Source organism: Molossus molossus, unplaced genomic scaffold (genome assembly GCF_014108415.1).
Source record: "Molossus molossus isolate mMolMol1 unplaced genomic scaffold, mMolMol1.p scaffold_m16_p_8, whole genome shotgun sequence".
NCBI classification, from domain to species: domain Eukaryota; kingdom Metazoa; phylum Chordata; class Mammalia; order Chiroptera; family Molossidae; genus Molossus; species Molossus molossus.
In genome coordinates, this window is record NW_023425402.1 from 73,422,605 (window position 1) to 73,446,955 (window position 24,351).

At 38.1% G+C, this 24,351-nt stretch overlaps 1 protein-coding gene across 2 annotated transcripts in view; it reads right to left on the reverse strand.

The window, feature by feature from the left end:
- The window catches only part of ROS1 (ROS proto-oncogene 1, receptor tyrosine kinase), a 96,734-nt gene that overhangs the window by 29,987 nt on the left and 42,396 nt on the right, over window positions 1–24,351 (reverse strand). Inside the window, exons 18-35 of one of the 2 annotated variants that reach the window (XM_036248746.1) lie at window positions 23,935–24,035; window positions 22,574–22,791; window positions 22,090–22,250; window positions 21,582–21,726; window positions 19,169–19,428; window positions 17,211–17,274; window positions 16,698–16,900; window positions 14,687–14,892; window positions 13,525–13,811; window positions 12,719–12,721; window positions 12,030–12,206; window positions 10,404–10,606; window positions 8,822–8,966; window positions 7,818–8,050; window positions 7,542–7,718; window positions 2,877–3,045; window positions 2,060–2,177; window positions 74–264 (exon numbers count right to left, since the gene is read on the reverse strand). In XM_036248746.1, coding sequence (XP_036104639.1) covers window positions 74–264; window positions 2,060–2,177; window positions 2,877–3,045; window positions 7,542–7,718; window positions 7,818–8,050; window positions 8,822–8,966; window positions 10,404–10,606; window positions 12,030–12,206; window positions 12,719–12,721; window positions 13,525–13,811; window positions 14,687–14,892; window positions 16,698–16,900; window positions 17,211–17,274; window positions 19,169–19,428; window positions 21,582–21,726; window positions 22,090–22,250; window positions 22,574–22,791; window positions 23,935–24,035 — 3,061 coding nt within the window. The remainder of the gene's footprint in view (window positions 1–73; window positions 265–2,059; window positions 2,178–2,876; window positions 3,046–7,541; window positions 7,719–7,817; window positions 8,051–8,821; window positions 8,967–10,403; window positions 10,607–12,029; window positions 12,207–12,718; window positions 12,722–13,524; window positions 13,812–14,686; window positions 14,893–16,697; window positions 16,901–17,210; window positions 17,275–19,168; window positions 19,429–21,581; window positions 21,727–22,089; window positions 22,251–22,573; window positions 22,792–23,934; window positions 24,036–24,351) is intronic. The other variant, XM_036248747.1, reaches the window with a different exon arrangement.

Consider the following 24,351-nt stretch of genomic DNA (forward strand, 5'->3'; position numbering starts at 1 on the left):
GTTGAGAGTGCACTATCTTTCTCTCTGAACCTCTGGGTAATAAGTTAGCAAGTAAGTAGACATGGTAACATACCCCCAGCAAATAAAATATTCTCACTGATTCCACTATATTCACCAAATCCCAGATTATTTACAGCTACTACTCTGAACTGAAATGTTCCTTTCAGGTTCTTGGACTTCCATGTACAGATGTTACTGCAGAGCCCATTAAATGCCATCTTCCACATTAGGTTCTGGTTCAGTGAGTTGTTTGAAGTACCCTTTCTGCAAAAGAAAGCAAAACCATGAATATAGGAAATATATGCGAGCCCTGGCTGGTTTGGCACAGCAGTTAGAGCGTTAGTCCACGGACCGGAGAGTCCAGGGTTTGGTTCCCGCTAAGGGCACGTACCTCGGTGGAAGTTTGTCCCCGGCCCCAGTTGGGGTAGTGTGGTTGGCAACCACTTGATGTGTCTCTCTCACGTCGATGTTTCCCTCTCTCTCTCCCACTGTATCTGAAGATAAAAGCAAAAATGTCCTCAGGTGAGGATAAAGAAAAAAAAGGACGAAAATATATGAGACAGTATCTGTGTTATCTCTAGATGCTCCTGGAGAACACCAGGTGAGGACAAAGCCAGAGACCAGAGTGATGCATCTACAAGCCAAGGAACTTCAGGGACTGGCGGCTGTCACCAGAAGCTAAGAAGAGGCAGGAAAAGAGTCTTCCCTAGAACCTCCAGAGGGAGCGTGGTCCTGCTGACACCTTGATTTTAGACCCTAATACCCAGAACTGTAAAGAGAATAAAGAGGATATTTTAAGCCATCCATTGGTGGTACTTTGTTGTGGAAACTCTAAGAAATGAACACAGTTCAGCTCCTGAGTTCATGCAGTTAACATTATCACTACCACCATACTATCAGCAAGTACACAGGGTATACTAGAGTATACTGACCAAAGACGTTACTTTGAGATGCTAAAGGTACAGCAATTCATTCCATTATTCCACAGTCCCTGCCCTGAGAGTAGAAACTTGGGGCAAAAAAAAAAATGCAAAGTATTTGTGAAGTGATGCATATAAGCTGTTACTGAGGCAAATATGTTAAAGGCATCCTACAAGACCATGCTGAGGCCTGATTGGTGAAAATAATTACAGTAACAGACCACCAAGACAGTGCTGCAGGTCAGAATGAATTTCACTCTGTACTGAAAAACAGTCACAGAAATTTCAAGAAGGTCTCAGTTAGAAATATGTCTAACGTAACCCTCTAGCATGAGCAGGAACATTTTTTAAGGTTATGGGAATGCCAGAGCAAGATGAAGCAAAAATAGATCTAAAGCTCAAGTAGCCAGGACTATAATTATGGAAGTGACTTTTGTCCTTGGAGCTTCTTAAAAGATGGCTTCATAGTCCCGTGAGGGGCGTGTCTGTGGAATTTGAAATTCTCCCTTCGTGTTGGCATGAAATCTGTTCATCTGAGCCAGTTATGATTCACAGAGCTCCACACTGGCTGGATCTGAGGTCTCGTATGTTCATCAGCTGATCATTTTTCATCAAAGGCATATTTTCAATCCCTGGAAACGCACTACAAACTGTAATCTCCACGGTGGGTAGAGAATCCTGTGTGACCTACACCTGATTTTACATTCTAAAAAATACCTAGCTCATTGACAATTTTCACTAGACATTATTCATCTTGCTAAGACAAATTCACATCTGAAATTTACATGCATACCATCATCTAACATTAAACATCAGCTCAGCTTCTTGAACAGAATAAATATTAAGTAAGTATAAATAACATGTGCCAATGATGAAATTATTTCCATAAAGTTTTCACAAGAAGCTACAGACCTCTAAGGAGACTGATATGATCTGCCTTATAATTGTCATGCCAAGGCTAGCTGCTAGGAACTGAGCAAAGAATGTAATGACACATTCAAGGTCCTTAAATTAAAGATCCTTCATATTTATTTATAAAATCTATATTGGTAAGTATTGTTAATTTTGATCTAATAACAGCTTATAATTACCTACTTATTTCTTTGTAGTTTACAAAGCATTTTTGCCAACAGACATACCTTATCTCAAGGATATAGTATATAAGTTTACTTCCATTATCATCAGCTTTTTCCCACTGTATTGAATTTTTACTCCCTTCTAATAATTTTGGGATGCCTGGTTTACTTGGGACTCCAGCTTTGGAAATAAACAAAAATAAATATTGATTGATATGTTAGAATCATAACATATTCTGCACAACATATTTCTATAGACTATATTTACTAAGAGGAATGACAAATACATTCAAGAGATATTCAGAAATATTTTCATATGAGTGCATATTTTTAAATGAGTATCTGAAGTGTTTATTAGTGATGGATTTATTATAGGAGCAACATATTTTAGCTTGATATAAAATAAGTGATACCAAAAAAAATATTGTAAGTTTTGTAGCATTTTCCTTTGATTCTTATTAGAGACACTTGGAATTATGGTATCTTTTAGAACACTAGTTAGTTTAATATATGTTTTAGTTTTGCTTGTTTTTTTGTCTTTAGCATGTGGTTATAGCAGTCAGGATATAAATTCTGGTTGAAGACTCAATAACATTGTTTTCATTTAATTCTTACTACAAAATATCACAGCCAGACAGGAAATCTGAATACTGAAATGTAAGATAAGTTTGCCCTGTTCAGGATTTTGCAAGATCATGTGATTATTATCTCATTACTGCCTATAAGAACTCCTTACTTTTTTCAATTTTTTTCACTCAAGTTTTAGAAATAGTAATTTACTCTTTTAAGAAATGTCAACCTCTAGTATTGGTGAAATAAGTGCTGAGAAAAGAATTGAGAAACATAGAGGGTTTTCTGAATGCTATATGTTAGTACTCACCTTTTGTCTTAAAACTTTCTGAAAGTGAGGTGCTATTTTCTCCTGTCCTGTAAACCACCACTACTCGGACATTATAAGAAGTATAAGGCTGTAGATCTGTGATGTTACAGACGTAAGCAGGACCTTTGCTGCATGAAGCTTTAACATGGTAAAACTCACCGTACTTCCACTGGAAAAAGAAGACTCAGTTAACATTCTTGTTTCTTTAAGAAAACCTTCTTAAACACAGAATTCACAAACCAAGGCATGAAATTAAACTATAAGTAACATTTATTTTCTATTAAAAAAATAAGAGCTTCTTTATATTTGACCCCAAACATCATCCCTACCACCAACAGCCTTTTATTTTTTTACAAAAAGCTATAAGGGACTTGAAGGACAGTTCTCAGGATAAGTCCAAGTTGGGAATATATACTTCTGACTATGTATCACTGGAGAAGATTCGGAACTTGACTTCCTGTTTTTGCTAGTCGTATGTGCCTACATGAAGTCAGGATGGCTAAGAATGCCAATTCGTTGCTGAGGGGCAATGATGGATCAAAACAATGATACTTTCAATTCCACAGATTTGTTGATTTAAAAATAATAATATTTTTATATGTTTTTAATTTTATGAAAAGAATTATAGATTAAAACATTTAGTTTTTCTTTCCAAAACTCTTTTCACACATCTAACTAGTTACCTTTATTATTATACAATGGAAGACTAGATCCCCAAAGAAGAAAAATTTGCCCACCATCACTTAGCCAGTAAGTAGCAAGGTTAGAAGTTAAATATAAAAAATCTTAACTTTCGCCCTGGCCAGTTTGGCTCAGCTGTTAGAGCGTCGGCCTGCAGTCCAGAGAGACCTGGGTTTGGTTCCCACTAAGGGCACGTACCTCGGTTGCAGTTTGTCCCCGGCCCTGGTCGGTTGTGCGGGTGGCAGCCACTCGATGTGTTCCTTTCACATAGATGTTTCTCTCTCTCTCTCTCTGTTCCTCTCTCTCCCTCCCACTCTACCTGAACAAAAAATGGAAAAATGTCCTCGGGTGAGGATAAAAAAAAAAAAAAAATCTTAACTTTCATTCCACTTTAGATACTGGGTCTCTAATTATACTTAAACTTCTTTCTCTGTGACATTACTTTTTTTTTTTTTTCCTCACCTGAGGACATTTTTTGACATTTTGTTCAGATAGAGTGGGAGGGAGAAAGAGAGAGAGAAACATCGACGTGAAGGGACACATCGAGTGGCTGCCTCCCACACGGCCCAACCAGGGCCGGGGACAAACTGCAACCGAGGTACGTGCCCTTAGCGGGAAACGAACCCGGGTCTTTCCAGACCACAGGCCGAAGCTCCAACCGCTGAACCAAAGCGGCCAGGGCTGTGACATTACTTTTAAAAAAAATCACCGTTAATGTCATTATTTGAAAAAGTATTTTTTTTTTCAATGTAAAAATAGGAAAAGACATAGGATGTGGCATTTTGTCAGGGGTGCTTAGTGTATTTTCCCCAGAAGAGTTTCTTATGAAGGTCTGCTTCCATAAATAAACTTTGCTTTACATCTCCTTTTTCATTTAGCACTCCAAGGTCATGTCATTTCATGGGATGGACACTTTCTATTAGTTTTCTATTCAGTTAGGAATGATTTTCTATAGCCCTTTGAGAAAGTAAGCCACCTTGTTACACAAAGAAAAAAAAGGTGAATGGAAGGACTGAGAAAAAAGTAGAAATGTTGATGTCAGGGACGTTGCCTAATAAACTTGTAAATGTACGGATCCCACTGAGACATATAACCTAATGAAACAGAAACACTGGACCCATAACATTTACTCTGAACCTATAGAGAGAGAGAGCGAGAAATTGATTGATCAATTACTGGCTCAAAAACTTTAGCCCTTTGTGGCCCTGCCTCCTTAATGATCTGCTATAGAAATTACCTTAGGTGAATAGTCTAGGTGGCCCAACATTTCACACCATCCGGAAATCATCACAGATCCTTGAGATATCAGGGAGATGTCTGACCAAGGGTACTACTAGAAAACTGTAGAGCACCAACCTTACCACAGCAATGAATGTTCTAGACAGACCACAAACTTGGAGAGGTGCCACGGGTACCCCAGTAAATCACAAGAGAGGCAGAACCTTCCATTTGTCGGGGGCCAACAAGTGCAGGGGTAAAAGCTACCATAGAGGGATTTTCGGGGTGGGGGATGGTGCAGACTATGATGTCTCACTGACTGGAACTTCAAAAATGTTTGGTTCTGACAGGGATTTTCCTAGATAGCTGAGAAAAACACAGTTTTAATGAACTTCCATGAAAAAAAAAATTGCCAAAACAAAATTACTTCTTTCTCTTCAATATTAAATCAAATATGTTCTTCTATACACTATTACAATTTTTTTTAAATCTATGAAATTTAAAACATAGGTAGAAATTTAGCCTTGTGCTCAAATTATCTCATTTTCCATATAGGCAACTTTCAACAGAAAAGAGATTAGAAGTTTATCCTTGTCTCCTTCTATCCTTTCTAAAAAAATTAATAAAACAGACACATATTCAACCTTATTATCTACCTCAAAGTTTCATTATAGAGTTATAGATTCATTCCCAGCTGTCTTATTATTATAAGGTGGGTTCAAAAGAGATAGAACTTTCTGACTAGATATCACTCATTAACCCTCTCAGAACATAGCCTTCTACTGTGTTCATCAATTAGTATCTATAGAGGGTCACACATATAGAAATCACTGCATCAGTCAATTTTAGCTTCATGACTTTTTTCATGGTCTTTCTGAAACCTGCGTTGAGCAAGCGCTGAGCAACAGGAAGTTTTGAAACAAAAAGTATTGCATGAAAATCATGCGGACTGAACCAGCAGTCTCTGTCTGCTGTCCTTTCTCCAAACATTGAGGAGTTGGGTGACTTAATGACTCATGTTGCTTTCATGGACAGCACCCAAGGACTGCAGTAGGAATGAGTCACCGCTGGGGTCCTCCTCAGCCTGGCTGGTGATATCTGACTCACACCGGCGCCTGTCTGGGTCTCCGACCTCTCATCAGTAAAGTGAGAGCTTAGAGATCAGCATCTCTAAAATCTTTCTCCATTTCACTTCCTTGATCTGGGAAATGAGCTTTAGATTGCTCTCTTTGACTTTACACTGAACTGTATTAAGTTTACTTAAATCGATGTCAAAAAAAAAGGTCCTCCAGTTTCTCCAATTTAACTGCATTTTAATAAGATGACCATTTTTTTAAATAGGCAACACATCACCGCAAAAATGCTTAATTGTAAAGGCCCCATTAAATTATGGCCTTTGGTTTTATCAACTCAATATTCACCGTTGTTTCACATAGTTCATAGTTTTTTTATGGAAAAGTACAAGATCATCGCCCTGGCCGGTTTGGCTCAGCGGTTAGAGCGTCGGCCTGCGGTCCTGAGAGACCCGGGTTCGGTTCCCGCTAAGGGCGCGTACCTCGGTTGCAGTTTGTCCCCGGCCCTGGTCGGTCGTGCGGGTGGCAGCCACTCCATGTGTCCCTTTCGCATTGATGTTTCTCTCCCTCCTTCTGTTCCTCTCTCTCCCTCCCACTCTACCTGAACAAAAAATGGAAAAATGTCCTCCGGTGAGGATTAAAAAAAAAAAAAAAAAAAAAAAGACTTAAAGTACAAGATCATCAAATAATCTTATGTAGTAAAATCTAAAAAACATCCTGAGAGCAACTTCATTTAAAAAAAATGAATTCATGACTATACTGATTTGTTTTTAAGTTACCACTAGAAAAAAAATTCCTAGCAAATTTTTACAAATGTGGACATACACATATAAAATGGTGAAAATGAAATGTAGCAATTATAAAAATGTAATGATCCATTCCAAGTGTTGTAATATAAAAATCAATTAAATTAATTGATACTTTAAAATTCAGTGGATATTTTTATATTGGTTAAAGCATGAATATTTTTAGATGAGGAACACTTATAGTTTACATGACAAGATAAACTATATTTTATATTATAAACTATAAATTATATTTTACTTCTCTCTTATTGCTATACAGCCCTTGAATGGTTGAAAAAAGATTTCAAAACAAGGTTTTGGTTATTTGCTTGTACACGTCTTTCATTTTTTTAAATAGAAAATACCAAACTGCTATGGACTTTAAACCAGAGAACCATGTGATAACATATAAACTAAGTAAGATATAAAATCTGTAAAGCATAACCTATATCCTTTTATATGAAATCGTTTTTTAAATGTGTTTTTATTGATTTTTTAGAAGGAGAGAAAGGAAGAGAGAGATAGAAACATCTATGTGAGAGAGAAACATCAATTGGCTGCCTCTTCCATGCCCCCTGCTGGGGATTGGGCTCACAACCTGGGCATGTGCCCTGACCTGGAATCACACTGGGACCTCTCAGTCCATGGGACGACGCTCATTCCTCTGAGCCACACAGGCGGGACACATGAAACCTTTTAAGAACAAATTTATCTTTTTGGGAATTCTGTCTATCAGAAATTAATCTAGATAGTTCACTGCTTCTCTATGGCAAATCTGGATCAATGAATGTTGTCAAATATATTGTTGATTTATATAAGATAATGTTCTAGAGATATGCTAAAGGACTTTCAACTTATTTTATAGCATAAAGAAAAAAATAGCACTAAAATTGCATGGTGTGATCTACCTTCTGAAGTTCAAACCAAAATCTGATGAGGTTAACATTAGATGGAGCCTCCCAATCTAATTGCAAACTAGTGTTCCCTGGAACCAAGGCATAAGGTTTCTTTGGTGTGTCGAACGTTTCAACAGTGACAGGATGACTCTCAGCACACCACATTTCCTCTGCGTGGCAGGCCAGAACCTTTTTGTAAAAACAAAACAAAACAAAACCCAATTGCTTAACCTTTTCAGCACTTGCGCTTGAGAATGGCAATAAAAGTACCCAATATCCTCACTGTACCTTTAATACATATAGTTTTCCACCAGAGAGTCCAGTAACAAGGAGAGCAAGCCTTCCATTTGGATATTCGCTTTGTCTTAGAGGAGTCTCTGGAATTAGGGCCAGATGTGAGATTGCCAACTGATAGCGGACGGACGCCTTAGGTCCATTTGGCTTGTGAGATTCTCTCCAGGATATAACAAGGCTGGTGTCTGACTGCGTGGTGGTGTTAATAAGCCAAACAGCCTCTGGTACTGAAATAAATAGCAATGCATGACAAGGATGTTGCAACAGCACTGGAAGACGGAAAGAGTAATGGGGTCTTGGTTGAGGAATAGTCATATCATGTGAGCAGAATGAGTGACAGATGTTCCGAAGGAAAGCCAGCCTCTTATATAATGGTAAGCGAACAGGCTGCCTGAAAGGCTCTCACTTATTTTTGCCAAATGACTAAATCGTTCTCTGACTCTAGCTCCAGGATTTGGCCAATGATGATGAACAACCAAATTGGTGTGATTTTTGTGAATTCATCAGAGACATAGGAAAGTAGTATCAACTTATAAAAATCGCCACCTCTAAGAATACCTTTTTAGATTCTAGATCCATTTTCCTTAAGGCAGTATGTTATATTACTTTAAATCTCAGTGGTCTCAGTAAAAGTCTCGTGGAGAAAAGGCTTGGTTTTCCTGTCTCCTTGTGTGCACAAAGAACTGTGAATCTATGGGAAGGTGGTGACACTGTGTGGTGGGACCAAAGAATGTGTTTTTTGGTGAAACAGTATTGATTCTGATGTTTCAGCTTCTAGTTGCTTTTCATTTTGATGGAATATATTTATCAACTTCTAGTGCTAGAGCAAAAATCAAGTCATCGGAGTATTTTCCAACCAATGCATTTTTCTTATTAAGCTTTAAAAAAAATCACACGATAAAGACTACTTAATATTCAGGTAAAGACAAATATAAACATACACATCACATATATCACAAAAGTCCACTCTAGCAACTCACACCAAGCCCATAACTCACCTCCACTTTTAGTTTTTCCCCAAATCTCTTTTCCCAGAGGTAATTGTTCCAAAGAATCTGAATAATAATTCTTTACAGCTATCTGTATTACATATGTTGAAAATGGTCTCAAGTCATCAATAAGGGCTATACTCTCCTGAAATTCCTGTAATTAATTAAAAAAAATAAATATGTGATTCTATTTTTTGTACAAATGGGGAAAAACTAATTAATCAAAAAGATAAAACATTAAAAGACTCAAAAATGTTTACTTTTTAATCTTGGATCTTGAATTACAATGTTCAATGCTCTAATCTGCCCGGCCCTGAGTTGTTTAATAGCTACAAGAATAAACGCTAAGTGACCGACAGCCTTCAGTCAATTTTGTAGCATACTCCTTTCACACAGAAAGCTACGTGGCCACAGGAGGACACTATTTCATTAGCATTGTATTAGAAATTCAGCAAGAAGGTATCGGAAGGATGCGACATATACATGAATACAGTTAAAGATTAAGCTACATCATCTAGTCATTCTTAAGTAGAAAGGCTTTCCTTAGAGCAGTGGTTCTCAACTTTGGTTGTACTTTGGAATCATCTGGGAAATTTTAAGAAAATACTGATTGCTGGGTCCCACCCCAGAGATTCTGGCTGAATTGGTCTGAGGTAACACCTGGACCCAGAGATTTAAAAGCTGCAAGGTGCACAAGATGGAGAGCCCGTGCCTTTGATGCGTATCAATGTGAAGACAACAAGACAGATTAGCTCTAATAGAAATGTCCAGTGCCACCAGCCCAGTCTTGGTCAGCCAAGTGATCCAAACTGCCTCTGAGGTAACTCTCTTTAGAAATGTGTAAAGAAAGATAAAAATAGACAAAACCAAAGTGGTAACAAGAATCAGCTGTACTTTCTGGAAAAGTATACAGTGCTTAACCTCAAACAGGTGATGGTCAATTCACCTTTTGACTTGGTTAAATAATTAGCACAAAGCAAAATACTAGCTACTTTGATCCATCACAAGGACAACTAAAACACCAGTGCCCATGATGCAAGAAAGTGCACCAGTTTATTTAGTCACTCGAGAAATACCTAGTGAATGCTGACACAATGCCAAGTACTATGCTAGGTGCTAGAAATACAATGATAAATCAAAACATAGTCCCTACATAATGGCACATTTAACAACATACAGTAAGTAAAAAATATACAACTGTATTAGATATATGCTATGGAGGAAAGAGGTATATAGCAATGTTCTTTCTGTCTATTGCATTTCTTACCACTCAATCTGCAGTTCACTGGGTTGGCCATGAAACCACATCTGTCTTGCTAATTAGATAGCCAGGGAGGGTAACAAACCCAGTTCTTTCAGGACACACAGGAAATCGTTACTGTGGCGATCTACCAACTGGTCAGTTAATATACTTCCTTGAAGCTTAACTTACTCCCAGACAAGAAGATTAGAAACAATATGTTTTAATGAATCAGTTATAAGAGGTTGCTTAATGGCACATTTCAGAAAGTGACATAGAAAATACTGTGACTGAGAATTTCATATCAAAACAGGTATCTTGTTTTGACAAAGGCCAACATCTCCAGCTTACCAGCATTCTATATTTTGGTTCAGAGCTGTTTTTCTCGCCATTAACTTCTTTGTAATAAACCAGGTATGTTGGAGTAGGGCTGGTGATGCCGTGCCAAGTGCGGTTTGTCCTGGAAGGCGGTAATCTGATTGTGAGGCTGGTGTTCGTGGTGTTAAGTATAGTTGGCTCTGCGATATCTGAAGCTAGAGACAGAAATGCTTTATCTATAATAAGAAGAAAAAAAGATTAAATATATACACATATATGTAAAAAGGGAAACAACAAATTTAACATTGAGGGTAACAATTTTTTTTTTTATTTAACTTATAAGGTGTGATTTGTTGAAGTGTTGGAAATGTTATTCAGGACAGGAAGACAAGTTTTTTTTCCATCCATCTTGAAGCTGTTAGGTGCCTCAGAAAAAGGGAGCAAGGTAACTGGTAATTGCTCCATGTTTCCAGCAGATGGAGCTAAAGTATTCTTTATAATGTACCTAGACACTAGCAAAATAAAGTTGGCCCTTGTTTTATTTTGAAATAATAAGAGTATTATATTTAATCACATGTTTAAATGAATTCCAGTCATGAAAACTCATGCTATTCTCAGGAGTTTTTTGTTTGTTTTGTTTTTAAGAAATGTCTGTGTATGTGTGTATCTGTTCAATGTCAAAGAGATATTACATGGACTTTTAAAAAATCTCCTAAATGTCTTAAAGTGGAAAATAAATTCTTTAACCAAAGTGTGCATTCAATGTATTTATAAAATTACAAATCTTTGAATATCTTGTACCTTATGTATTTTATAAATGATACATTTAAGCAAAGATTATTTGAGTTTGTTTTATTCATTTCTGTCCCTCTCTGGTGAATTATACTTAATTTGGAATGATATAGACATCTTAATGGCAGAGAGAACTTGAGAAAAAAAACTCAAAAACCACATTTGGCTTAAATATCTCCCATGAGTCTGTGTTATGCTAATTTTATTTGGTTGGTTGGTTTTTAGATTTCAAACATTTTTATTGTGACTCACAGTAGTAAATATATAGTCAGTTCTGCCCATAGAGTCACACAGGCATTGCTAAAAGTCATTGCATTATACAAAACTACAATAAAATCCACAGGGTTCGTGGGGGAAATAAAGTTAGGGGCACAATGCTAAAAACTTTATGAGTGGCACATTTTTAGAAAGACAGAAACTTAATAAAAATGATAGCACAAATGTATACATGTTAAATGGTTGATGTGTACATAATACTATTAAAAATAGTCTCTTGACCTTGAAAAAGATCTGAAATGTTATGCAGTGCTTTGTGACACCGTTGGGGGTCTAAAATATCATCAAAGAAGACAAAGACAGAAAGAAGGGAGCTTCCGGGATGAAGAAGAGAGGGAGAGACAGGCAGCGAGAACGACAGGACGACAGGACGGGCGTTTCCCGTGTTTCTGGTCACCTGCCGCGGCCGAGCCGTGAACACGCGTGATCCAAGGCAGACAGCGATCACAGCGCACGCCACGTCCTGACCTTTGGGAGCAACGCTAAGAGCACAACAAAGGAGTTGAGAAGCAGCCTGGAGAAGGAGACACTAGGAGACTTTTCTGCCCCTGACCTGGGAGAACCAGCTGAGTAAGACTGTGACCTCATTACCTGGGAAAGGCTGCAGCACCGAACTGTAAGCCAAGAGGCGCTGGCTCCTCGGGGCCCTCACCGCAGAGGGGGGCGCCCCACCGCTTTTCCTCACTCGGTAAACCCGTGCGCTGTCCGTCGCTGTGAAGATCCAATAGAGATACTCCCCGTCCACAGTCAAGCTAACGAGCGTTTTTCCTGTTTAAGAAAAACATACGATAAAGAACATAGCTTATGTTTTCTACTCTAAACAGTATGTGAAATCCTTATTCTCTATCATAACTGCTAAATTTTGAATCTTCCTATTATTTCACTAAGAAAAACTAACACATTTTATGTCATTGGTACATTATGTCAAGGCCACGACGTTAGTAAAGGGCAGAGCCAGGATTTACAACTTCCCTATGTGACTCCAAGTCAAACACTGCCTATCTGAAGGGAGGGGTTAGATGATAGGATGGGACTCAGTGCCTTGCTCAGTATTTTTACCAATGATTTGGAATATTTCTTTATTAAATTTGCAGAAACTATACTATTCTTTCCTCCCCTGGTATGTTGCTAGTCTTGTAGTAGACCCCCTCGGGAAATCAAATGGCCCTTAAGCATTGAGACCCCAGGACAATGAGGTTCTGACCTGCATCAAATATGCCTAGGCCTCAGCTGTGTTTCAGCTTCAGGCCCAGAAAAGCAGCAAAACCAGACCTCAAGACCAGCTACATTGACTAATGACCCCATGCTCTGGTACCAACCAATCAGTGGAAACCAAGACCCTGAAAGGAAATACCTGGAAAGCTACTGAATATTCTATTGAGATCCTCCCCTGGAACCTCCCCTAAAATCTCCATCTACCCTTGAAAGCCCTTAGGACAGAGGACCCAGCATGCTTCCCCTCCTGGGAGTATACCATCTTGCCCCTCCCCGACCCCTTGCCCCCTCCAGGTGCTGTTATCTTTACCTTTTTCTCTCCCAAGCTCTAAGGGCCCTTCTTTTGCCTCTGTAACTTGTTTCCTGAGCCCACTTCTCTTACCACTCACTTGTTCTACCTCTGTGACTTTCTAAATAAACTTTCTCTTATGGTGTGAATCTTGGCTTTGAATTCTTTCCTAGCCAAAGCTCAAGTACTGAGGTTGCTTAACCAAGACCTGGTCTGACACCTGGTGCTGTTCTCACCAATGTCAACACTAGTACCTACTTCATTAGGGTGTTGTTAAGATTTAATGAGCTAGTGCATTTAGTAGTATGCTTAGAATATCTAGTTAAGCTCAATAAATTGTAGCTCTACTGTTAATTATAAAATAGCCACAAAGATATCCCCCACAGATCCAGAAAATTATATGGATGCCTATATACAATTTGCCTAGAAATGACTTGACTTGAATTCTGCAGAAGCATTTGGCATGATCCAGAGTGAATACCATGCATATATTCTTTTAGGTACTTGTGGGATGTGAGTACATGTGAGACAGGAGGAGCTGTCATTAATAATAAAGATCTATGTACACACATGGTGTCTTACCAAACAGTGCAGGCATTATGATAACTTGCCAACACTGGCATCCTTCTAGATCCATGGCCCAGATCTCTTGCCCTTTGACAAAGTATATCTGTGGTTTCTTTAGGTGCGAGGTATCAATAGTCATTGCTCCACTTAGCTCCAACTCAGTCACATTGCAAGAACATTGGCTCCTTTCACTTGGGTGGTTTGTGGCTGTGGGTTGCAGAATGCGGTGCAAGGTCTGGTTGATAATACTGTAGTAGAACATCTGAGAGCCCAACTCGGAAACTTCTGTCCAATACAGGCGACTAATGGGGGGAAAAATACCCTCCAACTTAATGAGTAAAACATATTTCAAATATTAGTTTCTTATGAAGATCAATCATTTCTAATAATTAGGGGGACAAATGCAGCCTTTGGAGAGAACATGTCCGCGTGCCCAATAACCTTCTTCAGAGATGGAGGTCACAAGAAATCTAGTTTGTAACATTTTTCCAATGATTTCTTAACAAACGTGTTTGCAACTAAAGCCTTGGTCTATAACGACCTTAGGCACTATATTAAGTGGCTCATTAATTATTGTAAACATAAACTATATTTGCAACTTTTCATCAACACCTATCTCCATTCCCCTCCTCTCAATTTTTTTCTGCCTCTTAATACTAGTTAATAATCTAGTTTCAAATAGACTATATACATGCTTATGACACAAACAAAGTATCTCTTTCCAGTCTGAGAAACTGCCACTCAGTTGCTGAATGGAGGACTTAAAACTCATCTTCCGAGGTCATCAATTAACGATGGATGAGCCCAGAATAGCTTTTACTGTGTATGACATGCTGCCCATCTCCCTCCTGCTCACCTTCTGCCATTGTCTCAGTCCCCTTCTTGTCCTTACCAACTGAAGATATTAAATTCACTGATATAAAAATCTGCTTTGATTTCCTGCTGGTAATTAACCTAACTTTAGGTTAGTTAAATCGTTAGTATGAATTCCGTTTATATAATAGTGGTTGTGGGCTCATAATTTATATGTAGAATTACTCACTCAAAGTTAATGTAGTGAGTCAAGAACGCTCAGTATCTTATTTTCCCATCTTTGACTTATAACATTAGACCCAAGATATTATATTAAATATGTCTCTGCATTTCAGCACAATAGAAACAGATACACTTCACATACCTTAAAAGAGGATACACAAAAAAAGAGATGATTGTTGAATTTCTGTTGCAAATTTTCAGCCTTCTGGGATATTTTGCCTTGTGTTCAAGATCGACATCAAATATTTGCATTACGTTTTGTGATTCTTTCAGCACAAAGTAGAGGTGCCGTGAAATCCAGTCAATTGCAATAACTGTGATATCAAAAAACAGTGCATCTCGGAACATCTTAAATCAGGTAGAAAACATAGCCAAGAAGAGAGTTTTTTTTTTCAGATTTGAGGACTTTTCTGTAACCACTCATATCAGTTATTGCACTTCTCTGTCATCCAAAACCTCAATAAGTCTGGATCGTGTGCCATTGTAACATGGGTCCCCGTCTCACATTGTGCATTTTTCCCTGGGTGATTCCAACTACCATGGCTTCCACTGTAATCCCCAAACCAGTGCTGCAAATCATAGCTTCAGGCAGGACGCCTCACTGAGTTACTGACTCAAGTGTTCAACTGCCTCTAAACATATGAATGATCCCAGGAAATAGAGTTCATCACTCCCTGCCCCAAACCTCCTTTTCTCTTGCATTTACATTTTTATAGATTCCCAACACTCACCCAAGAAGCAATCCCATCAATTGTGGTTTACCCTTGACTTCTTCCTACCATTACTACCCATCGTGAATTGGTCCCATCTTAAATATCTCCCCATTTTGTTCTCTCCTTCCTCACTTCACTGCCTCTCATTTCCTGCCTTTCCTATCTGGATTTCTGTGGTAGCCTCCTAATTGTCTCCGACTTAACTCACTATTCACACTAACAGGGAGATCTTTCTAAAACACAACTTGATCATTTTAATGACCCACTATGTTTCTTTAGTGGCTTGCTGCTGACTTTGTGATTGACACTCGACTCCTCAGTACAGTAAAGGAGGCTGGATATGAAGGCTCTTGTCTACCTCTCCAGCTTAACCACCTGCCTTTCGCTCTGCCCTCACCTCCACCTCCACTCCAAGCTTCTGTCTGTAGCTCCCTGAACATGCTCTGGCTCTCTTTTTCCCCTGACATTGCACTTGCTGCTTTCTCAGCTTTCCCCCACCTTCACCCGGTTCGTCTTCTTAGTACCCAAGATGTCTTTTCATCCTACCACAGCCAGCCTGGGTTGAGCACCCATTCTCTGTGATCCCACGCCATCCTGCCCCCAGCACAGCACTTACACTCTGTTCTGTCTGCCTTCTCCACTAGCGAACATTTGGTGAATGCCTGCCACATGCCAGGCATTGTGCTAAGTGCCTTGCATGCATTATTTCACAGGAATCCCAAGATGAGGTACTAGGTAACCACAGTGGTTACATAACTTGCCGATGGCCACAGATCCAGTAAGTGGTGGAGACAGAATTAAATTCTCAGTTGTCAGATTCCAAAGCTCACCCTCTTAATCACTATGCAGTCCTGTCTCCCTAGTGTTAGGCCAGTACTAGACTGGGTTTGTTTAAGGACTGTGATTTTTCTTTTCACCTCTATTCTAGGAACTAACATAGTACCTTAAACCCAACAACTGTTAGCTGAATTAATCCCAAATGATATTTGCCCAAAACCTAATCTGAACTAATTTGTGACTAAATAGTTATAAGCATTTGTCTTTTTCAACCATTCTAATCTTAATGGCTCAACCACAAGCCAGTCATTTTCATTACAGGGCAGTGTGATATGGAAATGCTCTACTTCCTTCCTTTCACTCTACTGAAAATCCCCTTTATAACAACCTTCAACCCGGCTGGTGTGGCTCAGTGGATTGAGCATCAGTCCCATGGACTGAAAGGTCCTGGTTCAAGTTCCAGTCAGGGCACATGCCCGGGTTGCAGGCTCACTTCTCAGTAGGGGTTGTGCAGGAGGCAGCTAATCAATGTTTCTATCTCTTTCTCCCTTCCTGTCTCTCTAAAAAATCAATGAAAACATATTTTAAAGAAAAACAAACAAAAAAACAACCTTGATAGCTAACACAAATCCTTCCTTTCAGAAGAATTACGTAGTGCCATACCTCGGAGCTGGACTGATTGTGCATGTTCAGAAGGAAGAGTGCATCTCCTTGAGCATAGTACCCCATAGCGTTATCAGCTGTGTAGCCCATGGCACTGATGTCTCTTTCTGCCGAAAACTTCCATACAACTTGATTTTGATCCATATCTAACAAAAATATCTTGTTGCCAAAAAAAGTTATGAGATATGGAAATGGATTTATTTCTGAAAACAAAAAACAAGTAGGTAATACACATGAGAAAAATTAGTCTACCAAAATCCCTTAAGTCAATATTAGGTTGTTTTAAAATCCATGGATTTCCTTTGGGTTCATCTACCACACCAGTGTCCATCGAGACAGGCTAGGCTGCTCTAAGGCTCAGTTTGTGTAAGCATGTTTGATGACGATAAAAATTGATTGCTTTATTTGACTTTAACTTCAGCTCAAAGACTGTGCTATGTCCCTGAGAATACCAAGGGTTAAAAACATTTTAAAAAAACAAGAATTGTTATTTACACAGATTTTAGATAGTACCTGATATTTGGGACTTTACCAAGTCAGATAATGGTCCAGGCCCTTTGGATGTGAAGACTCGGACCTAAAGAAAGAAAAAGATACATAAAATGTGTATATGACAGTGTTCTCAGTGACAATAATTGTTATAAGATGAATAAAATTGAGTGTTTCATTTCAACTCTTAATACACATTATTAAATGTTTCAAATAGTTATTTACGTTTAAGTACATAGCAATAAATTACTAAGAGAAAAAATATTGCCATTCATGTTGATGGATCTTCTTGTCTAGAAAAGCACAATGAAATAGCACAAATCTCCACTGCAAAAAAATTTAACTTCTAAAAAAAGTCTTTAGCTAGTTCTAAAATTAAGTTACATAGAACATTTAACAGGAATAAAATTATGAAGGTTTATGGAAAAATTTTATTTATCTTGAATTCTCAACAACTAGAAATTTTAAATAAATGTATGTACTTTTAAAAAGATTTACAAGAGGGAAAAAATTAAACCTTATATTGAAAAGTGAATTGTGCATTTCAAACCACTTTTACATACATTATCTATTTGATCCTCACAACTCCTAAGAGTATAAACTGGACAAGAACCATAATTAAGGTAAGTAACTCATCCACAATGACTCGTGGAGACACCGACAGAAGAATCAAGTCGTCTGAGGTCTGTACACTTTCCTTGCACTGTGCCATACCGCATCCTAACAGCAAAGTCATTTAAAACAATCTTGATGTTTTTCACTGTGTAATGAATCATTTCCACTTCCAACCTTGCACATGTATAATAGTCTATAAAGAAAACTGACATCTATAAGATAGCCTCAAAAGAGAGATTCTCAAGTGCCCTCTCAATCCACAAAACATTGGACTATTTTTAGTATACTTCTAGTATTAAATACATTTTACTATACTTTATATGTTACTGTGTATGACATGTATATATCATGGGGCACATATATATCAAGCAGTCTTTACTTTTGCACAGAAGCATGTTAAATGAAACTTGTGCATATCCATACATCTTACTGCACAGTTCTGTGGTAACCGATATTTGAAACTATATATACTTTTAGACAGATACACTTAACCAGAATATTTATTTAACTGGAACATACATAATTCTTAGCAAATAGGAATATGCATTATCTTTAATTTTTATGTGCAACTTTTTTATTATTATATGTAGACCTAATGTATTGTTAAAATAATTATTAAATTAGAATTTTACAAAAAGAAAAAAGATACTTAGAAAACCCAGTCTCTAAGACATTATGTTTCCCAAACAGAAATAGAAAATATCTCTAAATATATACAACCCTGTCACCAACCTGGTATTTAAGGAAAACACAAAACCATCAAGCCATCTATTGTAAGTGGAAACCTATTTCATAGGAAATCTAAAATGTCAGAACGGGGTTGCAGTAGTTTTTTTCTTGATTCTTAGTCTTTCTGACTTTCTCCTCTGTCAGCAGCCAAGAGATAACTGTGAGATGTCAACTACCCAGACACTCAGTTTTTATTTCCACTGGTAGCTCCACGTCTGGGCATCCAGATGGTCCACAGCAGTGGTGTATATGGTGGGAAGGACTCTGGAAGCTGGATTGTAGAACAATACTTTCTAGCCATGCAGCTTTGGTAATTCATTGATATACCCAGGGACATGGCTTTTTCTTTCCTTAAAAAGGGATGAGGATCAAATGAGATAATAAATATAAGAGTACCTACCAGAGTAATGGCCTATGGTGATGCATAAAAAAATAATGTTTTTTTCTGAATCTGAAAGCAAGAAAGTTGTCAAGATGTCCTTAATCCTCTCTTCTTTCTACCATTGCTGCCCACTTGACCTCTGTGATCACAGTGTACCTCAAATTATTAACACAGTGGCAGAATTCTAAACCCAGTCCTTTAACCAACCTTCTGTTTACACTATTAAAACCCCTGTATCTCTGTTTCACTCTCATACCTGGAAGGCAATGATGTGCCCAGGACTCATGCCCTCAAGTTGAAAAGACATCACTGAGGGAGTCACATTGACAGCAATCCAGTCTTCAAATGTTTTGTTGGTGTCACTTTGGTTGGATATTTGATAGAAAATTTCAAATGTTGTTAACACACCATTTTCATGCTTAGGTTTATTCCACCTAAATTCCACCACAACGTCATTCTTGTAATATTTTCCACTTGATGACATATACATCCTGGGATTCTCTGGTGCTGATGGAACTGAAAAGCAAAGACACAGATAGGGCAGAAAAGAATAGAAGGTTGACTTCTATCACCATGATGAGGGTGTGGGACAACTCAGTAATAAACATTTCTCATTCCAGACAGTTGAGGTACATCAATCTTGTTCTTAAATATCTTCATGGGAGAGTCTTCCATAGATTTTTTAGGAACCTATCTTAATATTTCAGTAAATCTCCATATGTCCAATTCATATCTCTCTTATTATCACTTAGTTACATCTTTCTTGTCTGTGCCCTGCATAGATAGAAGGTAGCTGATTCTCCTTATAAAATACAATGTGTACTCTCATCCTCAGAGTGCTTTAGCTGCTGGTGGAAATGGCCGTCACCAGGAAGGAAGGCAGTAACTCTATCAGCCTTCAGCTAGTTCACAGTATAAAACACAGCGTATCAGGAATCCTAGGCCTTCTCCCCTTGAACTCTCCCGGGAGGCAGGATGTACCCCAAGAGTATGACTTGAGGGCCACCATTTATGCTAGAGTCAAACAAAGCAATTTATTCTTGCTCCATCCTTTAATTAATTTCTCTCTCTCTTAATCAAGAGAAAATTTTCTGGCTCATTTCCAAGTTATTCCGTCTAAAATATGCTGCTTCTTTCTTCTGCCTCTTCCACAGGGTCCGCTCCCAGTCCCCTCTCCAATTACATCGTTTCTTATGTTCAACACTCACATCATTATCCAACCTCCAGGCCCTCTTGCACTGTACTCATTTGGGATATTCACTCTTCTTGCTTCATTCCTCAGGGCCCACCCAGAGCTTCCACTCCCCAGAGGCCTTCCCTGGTCATACCAGAACATGTGTATTGCCCTCTCTTAAAAGTCTTCAGGCAGTTTGATATAGGTGAAGTTTTGTAGTCTTGCCTACTTACTCAATGCCATCACTACTCAGTTATCACTGTCCTAGTTCTAGTATCACTAGCAGAAAGTGTCTATCTCTCTACTGTTATATGAGCTCTAGCAGAGAAATCACCTTTTCTTATTCCTTGTTCAATCCCCCAACCCAAGTGCGGGACTGGTACACAGTAAGAACTTAATAAATATTTGTCAATTTGAATAACTTTCTGGCTGTATTGCAAATTCCCTGATGGCAAAGGCCAAATCTTATCAATCTTCCTTACTGTCCCCAACATCCAGCAGATGGAGGCAGTCAAGTCCATTTCCATAGAAGAATCCAACCAAGGATGACATCCCAAGACAATCTCAGACAGCATACATGGACCCAAACTAACTGCTCCAGAACCTGCCAAGCTCCACTGTGTTCCTGTTATGAGACTCATGGAAAAATATTGTTGAAAGAATCTTAACAGTAAAAAATAGTACAATGGCAAATAGATGTCTGTGTTTATAGAGTTCTCACTGCCTACCTAGTCCTATACTAGGAAGTTTATATAAATTAAATCAATATGATACTATCATTTGCCAGCATTTGCAATAATGACTGAATGGAGATTCGATGAAACTATAGTGAAAAGTCCAGACTAAGTCCCAGCCCTGTCACTTACTGTTTTACTTTGGGTACTACAGGGCTTCTGTTTTCCCCTTTTCATAATTGAGATCACAGTACTGTCTGCCTACCTCAGAGCTGTGTGAGGACCAGATGAAATGATGTTTCCGACACATTATAGGTATGTAATAAATGTTTAATAAAGAAGTGATACACATAAATATGCTTTTTATACTTGATTGTGGTAGACACATGTAAAGATATGTCTAGTATCCATTTTAAAATATATTCCAAAGAAAAACATTAAATTTAGACATCAGTTATTCCCCTACAGAAGAGTCTGAGTTACTTCTCTACGAACATCTCCCAATAAGCCTGCCTTCCACAAAACTGTCTCTGCGCCTAAATTTTTCTTATAAAACATTCCACAAATTACCTGAAACCTGTTTCTGCACTGTGTGCATCATTATGATCAAGTGAAACCGTTTTAAAGAAATCTTTGAAATATACGTTTGCAGATTTATTTCAATAGTGCTGTTCTAATCTCCAAATAGTCATTGAGAGGGTATTGAATCAAAACATATTTACAATACTAAAAGTTATTTTAAAAAATTATTAACTACCCATTCTAGTTCATACAAAGTGAGATTCTGCCTTTTTTGTTTTTAAAGCTTTTAACCCCTGTACCTGTTTCAGGTGCTCGAAGTGACAGAGATGTTTTGGGGCCCTTTCCCCAGTAGGTATAAGGAGTGACAGAAAGATTAAATAAAGCATAAGGCTCCAGACCTTCCACAGTAAATACAGGTAAAGGCTGTTGTTCACTAGCCAGGAACTAAAATATAAACACAAAACATTATTTCCTTAGGGAGAGAATCATAAAATCTTTTATTACTATTTAACTAAAATCTCCAAACTTTGGTTCACATGTAAAGTCAAATCTTGCAATTTGGGAAATGCTAATGTTGGTAAGTTCTAGTTCAAGAGTCTAACATGCCAGTTGTTCGGACTGACCTCCAAGTGGTCAAACACTGGCTGTAGACAAAGGATCTCAGGAATAATCCTGATGGCAGGTGCTAATGGAACAACCAAGGAGATGGGCGTGACTACGTGAAGAGAGTACAGATCTGTGTGGGCAGGGCTGATGCCGATGGTGCAGTCGTTTGAGAAACGGAAGTTACCAGAACCAAGGCCATACCTTGGGAGGAGCACTAATTTCCACACTGTAGAAAATTATGCCCCAATCCACTGCTGGGACCGCATTCCACAGGATTTGAAAACGTGAAGCATTTCCTTCAATCCTAAGTGAAGACTCTTGAACAGCATCTGGGATCACCTTAGGGGTGAAGGAAAAGTTCCCTAGGAGGAGATGAAAGACAGAATAGAGGAAGGAAGAATTTAGGATTATCAATTGTCATAGAAAACATGGAACATCAGTAGTAATTACTAATAGTACCAAATAAATTTCCTTTCTTTTAATATATCCTAAAAATCATCTTTTTTCTGACCATTTCAAACTGTACATTTGAGTTAAGAGTAAACTGATTGCAAGCAAACCAACAGAAACTACTAAAGCTTTTTTCCTCTTAAAACATAATTCTTAAGGAAAAAATCCCAACCTGAACTTTTTTTTAAACAGAAAATATGGAGGAATGAGGGTAAACAGGAATAAAATATTGTACCTGGCAGAGGTTTGAGGGACGTCTGAATAATTGTGAACTGATTAAATTTGGCTGGTTCCAAAACAGAGACACTAGTTCGCTGACCTATTTCTTGAGCTGTTATAATCTTAAAGCCATTGATCCAGAAAAGCCGACCACTATAGTACATGAGTGCATTCTGGGAAATGTCAGAAGTACTCCAGGCTGCAAATTCTGTGATGGTGGCATCCCCAGCACTGCTGAAACATAACACCAATGATGTGTGTATCTGGAGATGGGAGGGGCTGGTACATTCAAGGACTGGAGGAAGTGCGCATTTGTGTGTATCAAATCAAAGAGAAAATACCTTGCAACAGTAATTATCATTATTCTTTGTTTAATATGAAGTTGGGTTTTACATTTTCCTTAAAGTACTCCTAGAATAAATTTTCTAGGGCTTTTCTTGTTAATGTGATACTGCAATGGCAAGAGGGTTACTCTTGTGGTACTTGGTAATACCCTACATCAAAGGCACAACCCATTGGTTTCTCTAGTCATATCTCCCACCTTCTCTTGGTTATTGACTTGCTTTCCTGATTCTGACCTGTTTGGTCCTTCCCTGTATACTAGTCACAGCTCTCTTTTGCTTCAATGATACTTATCAACTTCCATAGCTTAGTCAAAATGCTTCCTTTCAGACCAGGGAATTCAAGTAAACAGACTATTGTTTAAATTGCCTTTAAATTTTTTTCTCAATGACAGAGAATTTTACAAGAATTTTTTTTACTTTAAAATTTTGCTTGGTTGTTTCTAAAATGACTCCAGTTACCTCGTACTCAGTAAAAACTCAGTGATTCTCAACCTTTTAGAGTGGAGGTTTGACCTTTTTGTGAATTATATCTCTACATCTTGTTAGTGTTGATATTTCCCTCTTAGAATATTATAGAGTATGGCATTTAAAATCAAAGTAAATGAGTTTTCTTTTGAGAATTTTGACCCATGCACAATAGCTTTTTGAAAAAATGAAACCACCTCCGAGGATCATAGCTAGGAGTTGTGAACCTTATACAGAAGCATGTTCACTGGTGCTATTTCTGTAGTCCTTGGGCTGGTAAAATACTATCTATTCACACCTACTCAACTGTGAAGACAGCATCTGGTTTGCCCTGTGGACCTGGCAGTATCTCCACGGCATTCTCTCTATACCCATCACAATGTTTACCGTATTCTACTGTAATTAGTTGTTTACAAACCTGTCTTTCCCCATAAGCACAATGCCTACAACTGAGTGGATAATTAGTAACTGTTTGTTGAAAGAATAAATTCTTATGCATTATCATTTATAACTGAGGGGCAAATCATTCTCTTCTTCACAGTCAAATGCCTTTAAGGATATTACTTACCCCTGTCCCCGAAGAATAGCTGTGTACAGGTGAATACATTGACTATCTTGAACCAACCAATATAGGAGCCCATCACTGAGGTCTAAAGTTAGAGCAATTACCTAAATAGAACATAGGTAAGAAAACAAATCAAATACATATTTGAAGGGTACCACTGTGAAAAATTCACACTTAAGCTATAGATTTCTCTTTTTAAGATCCTCTTTATAATAATAAACTCAGTGATTTTTTTTACCTTTCACTGAATATAAAAATTATATGAGTATGCCTATTACTGTGTAATTCAGATACAAGTGCACTGGTTTCCTAAAAAATTTTATTTTATTTTATTTTTTTTAATCCTCACCCGAGGACATTTTTCCATTTTTTGTACAGATAGAGTGGGAGGGAGAGAGAGAGAGAAACATCGATGTGAAG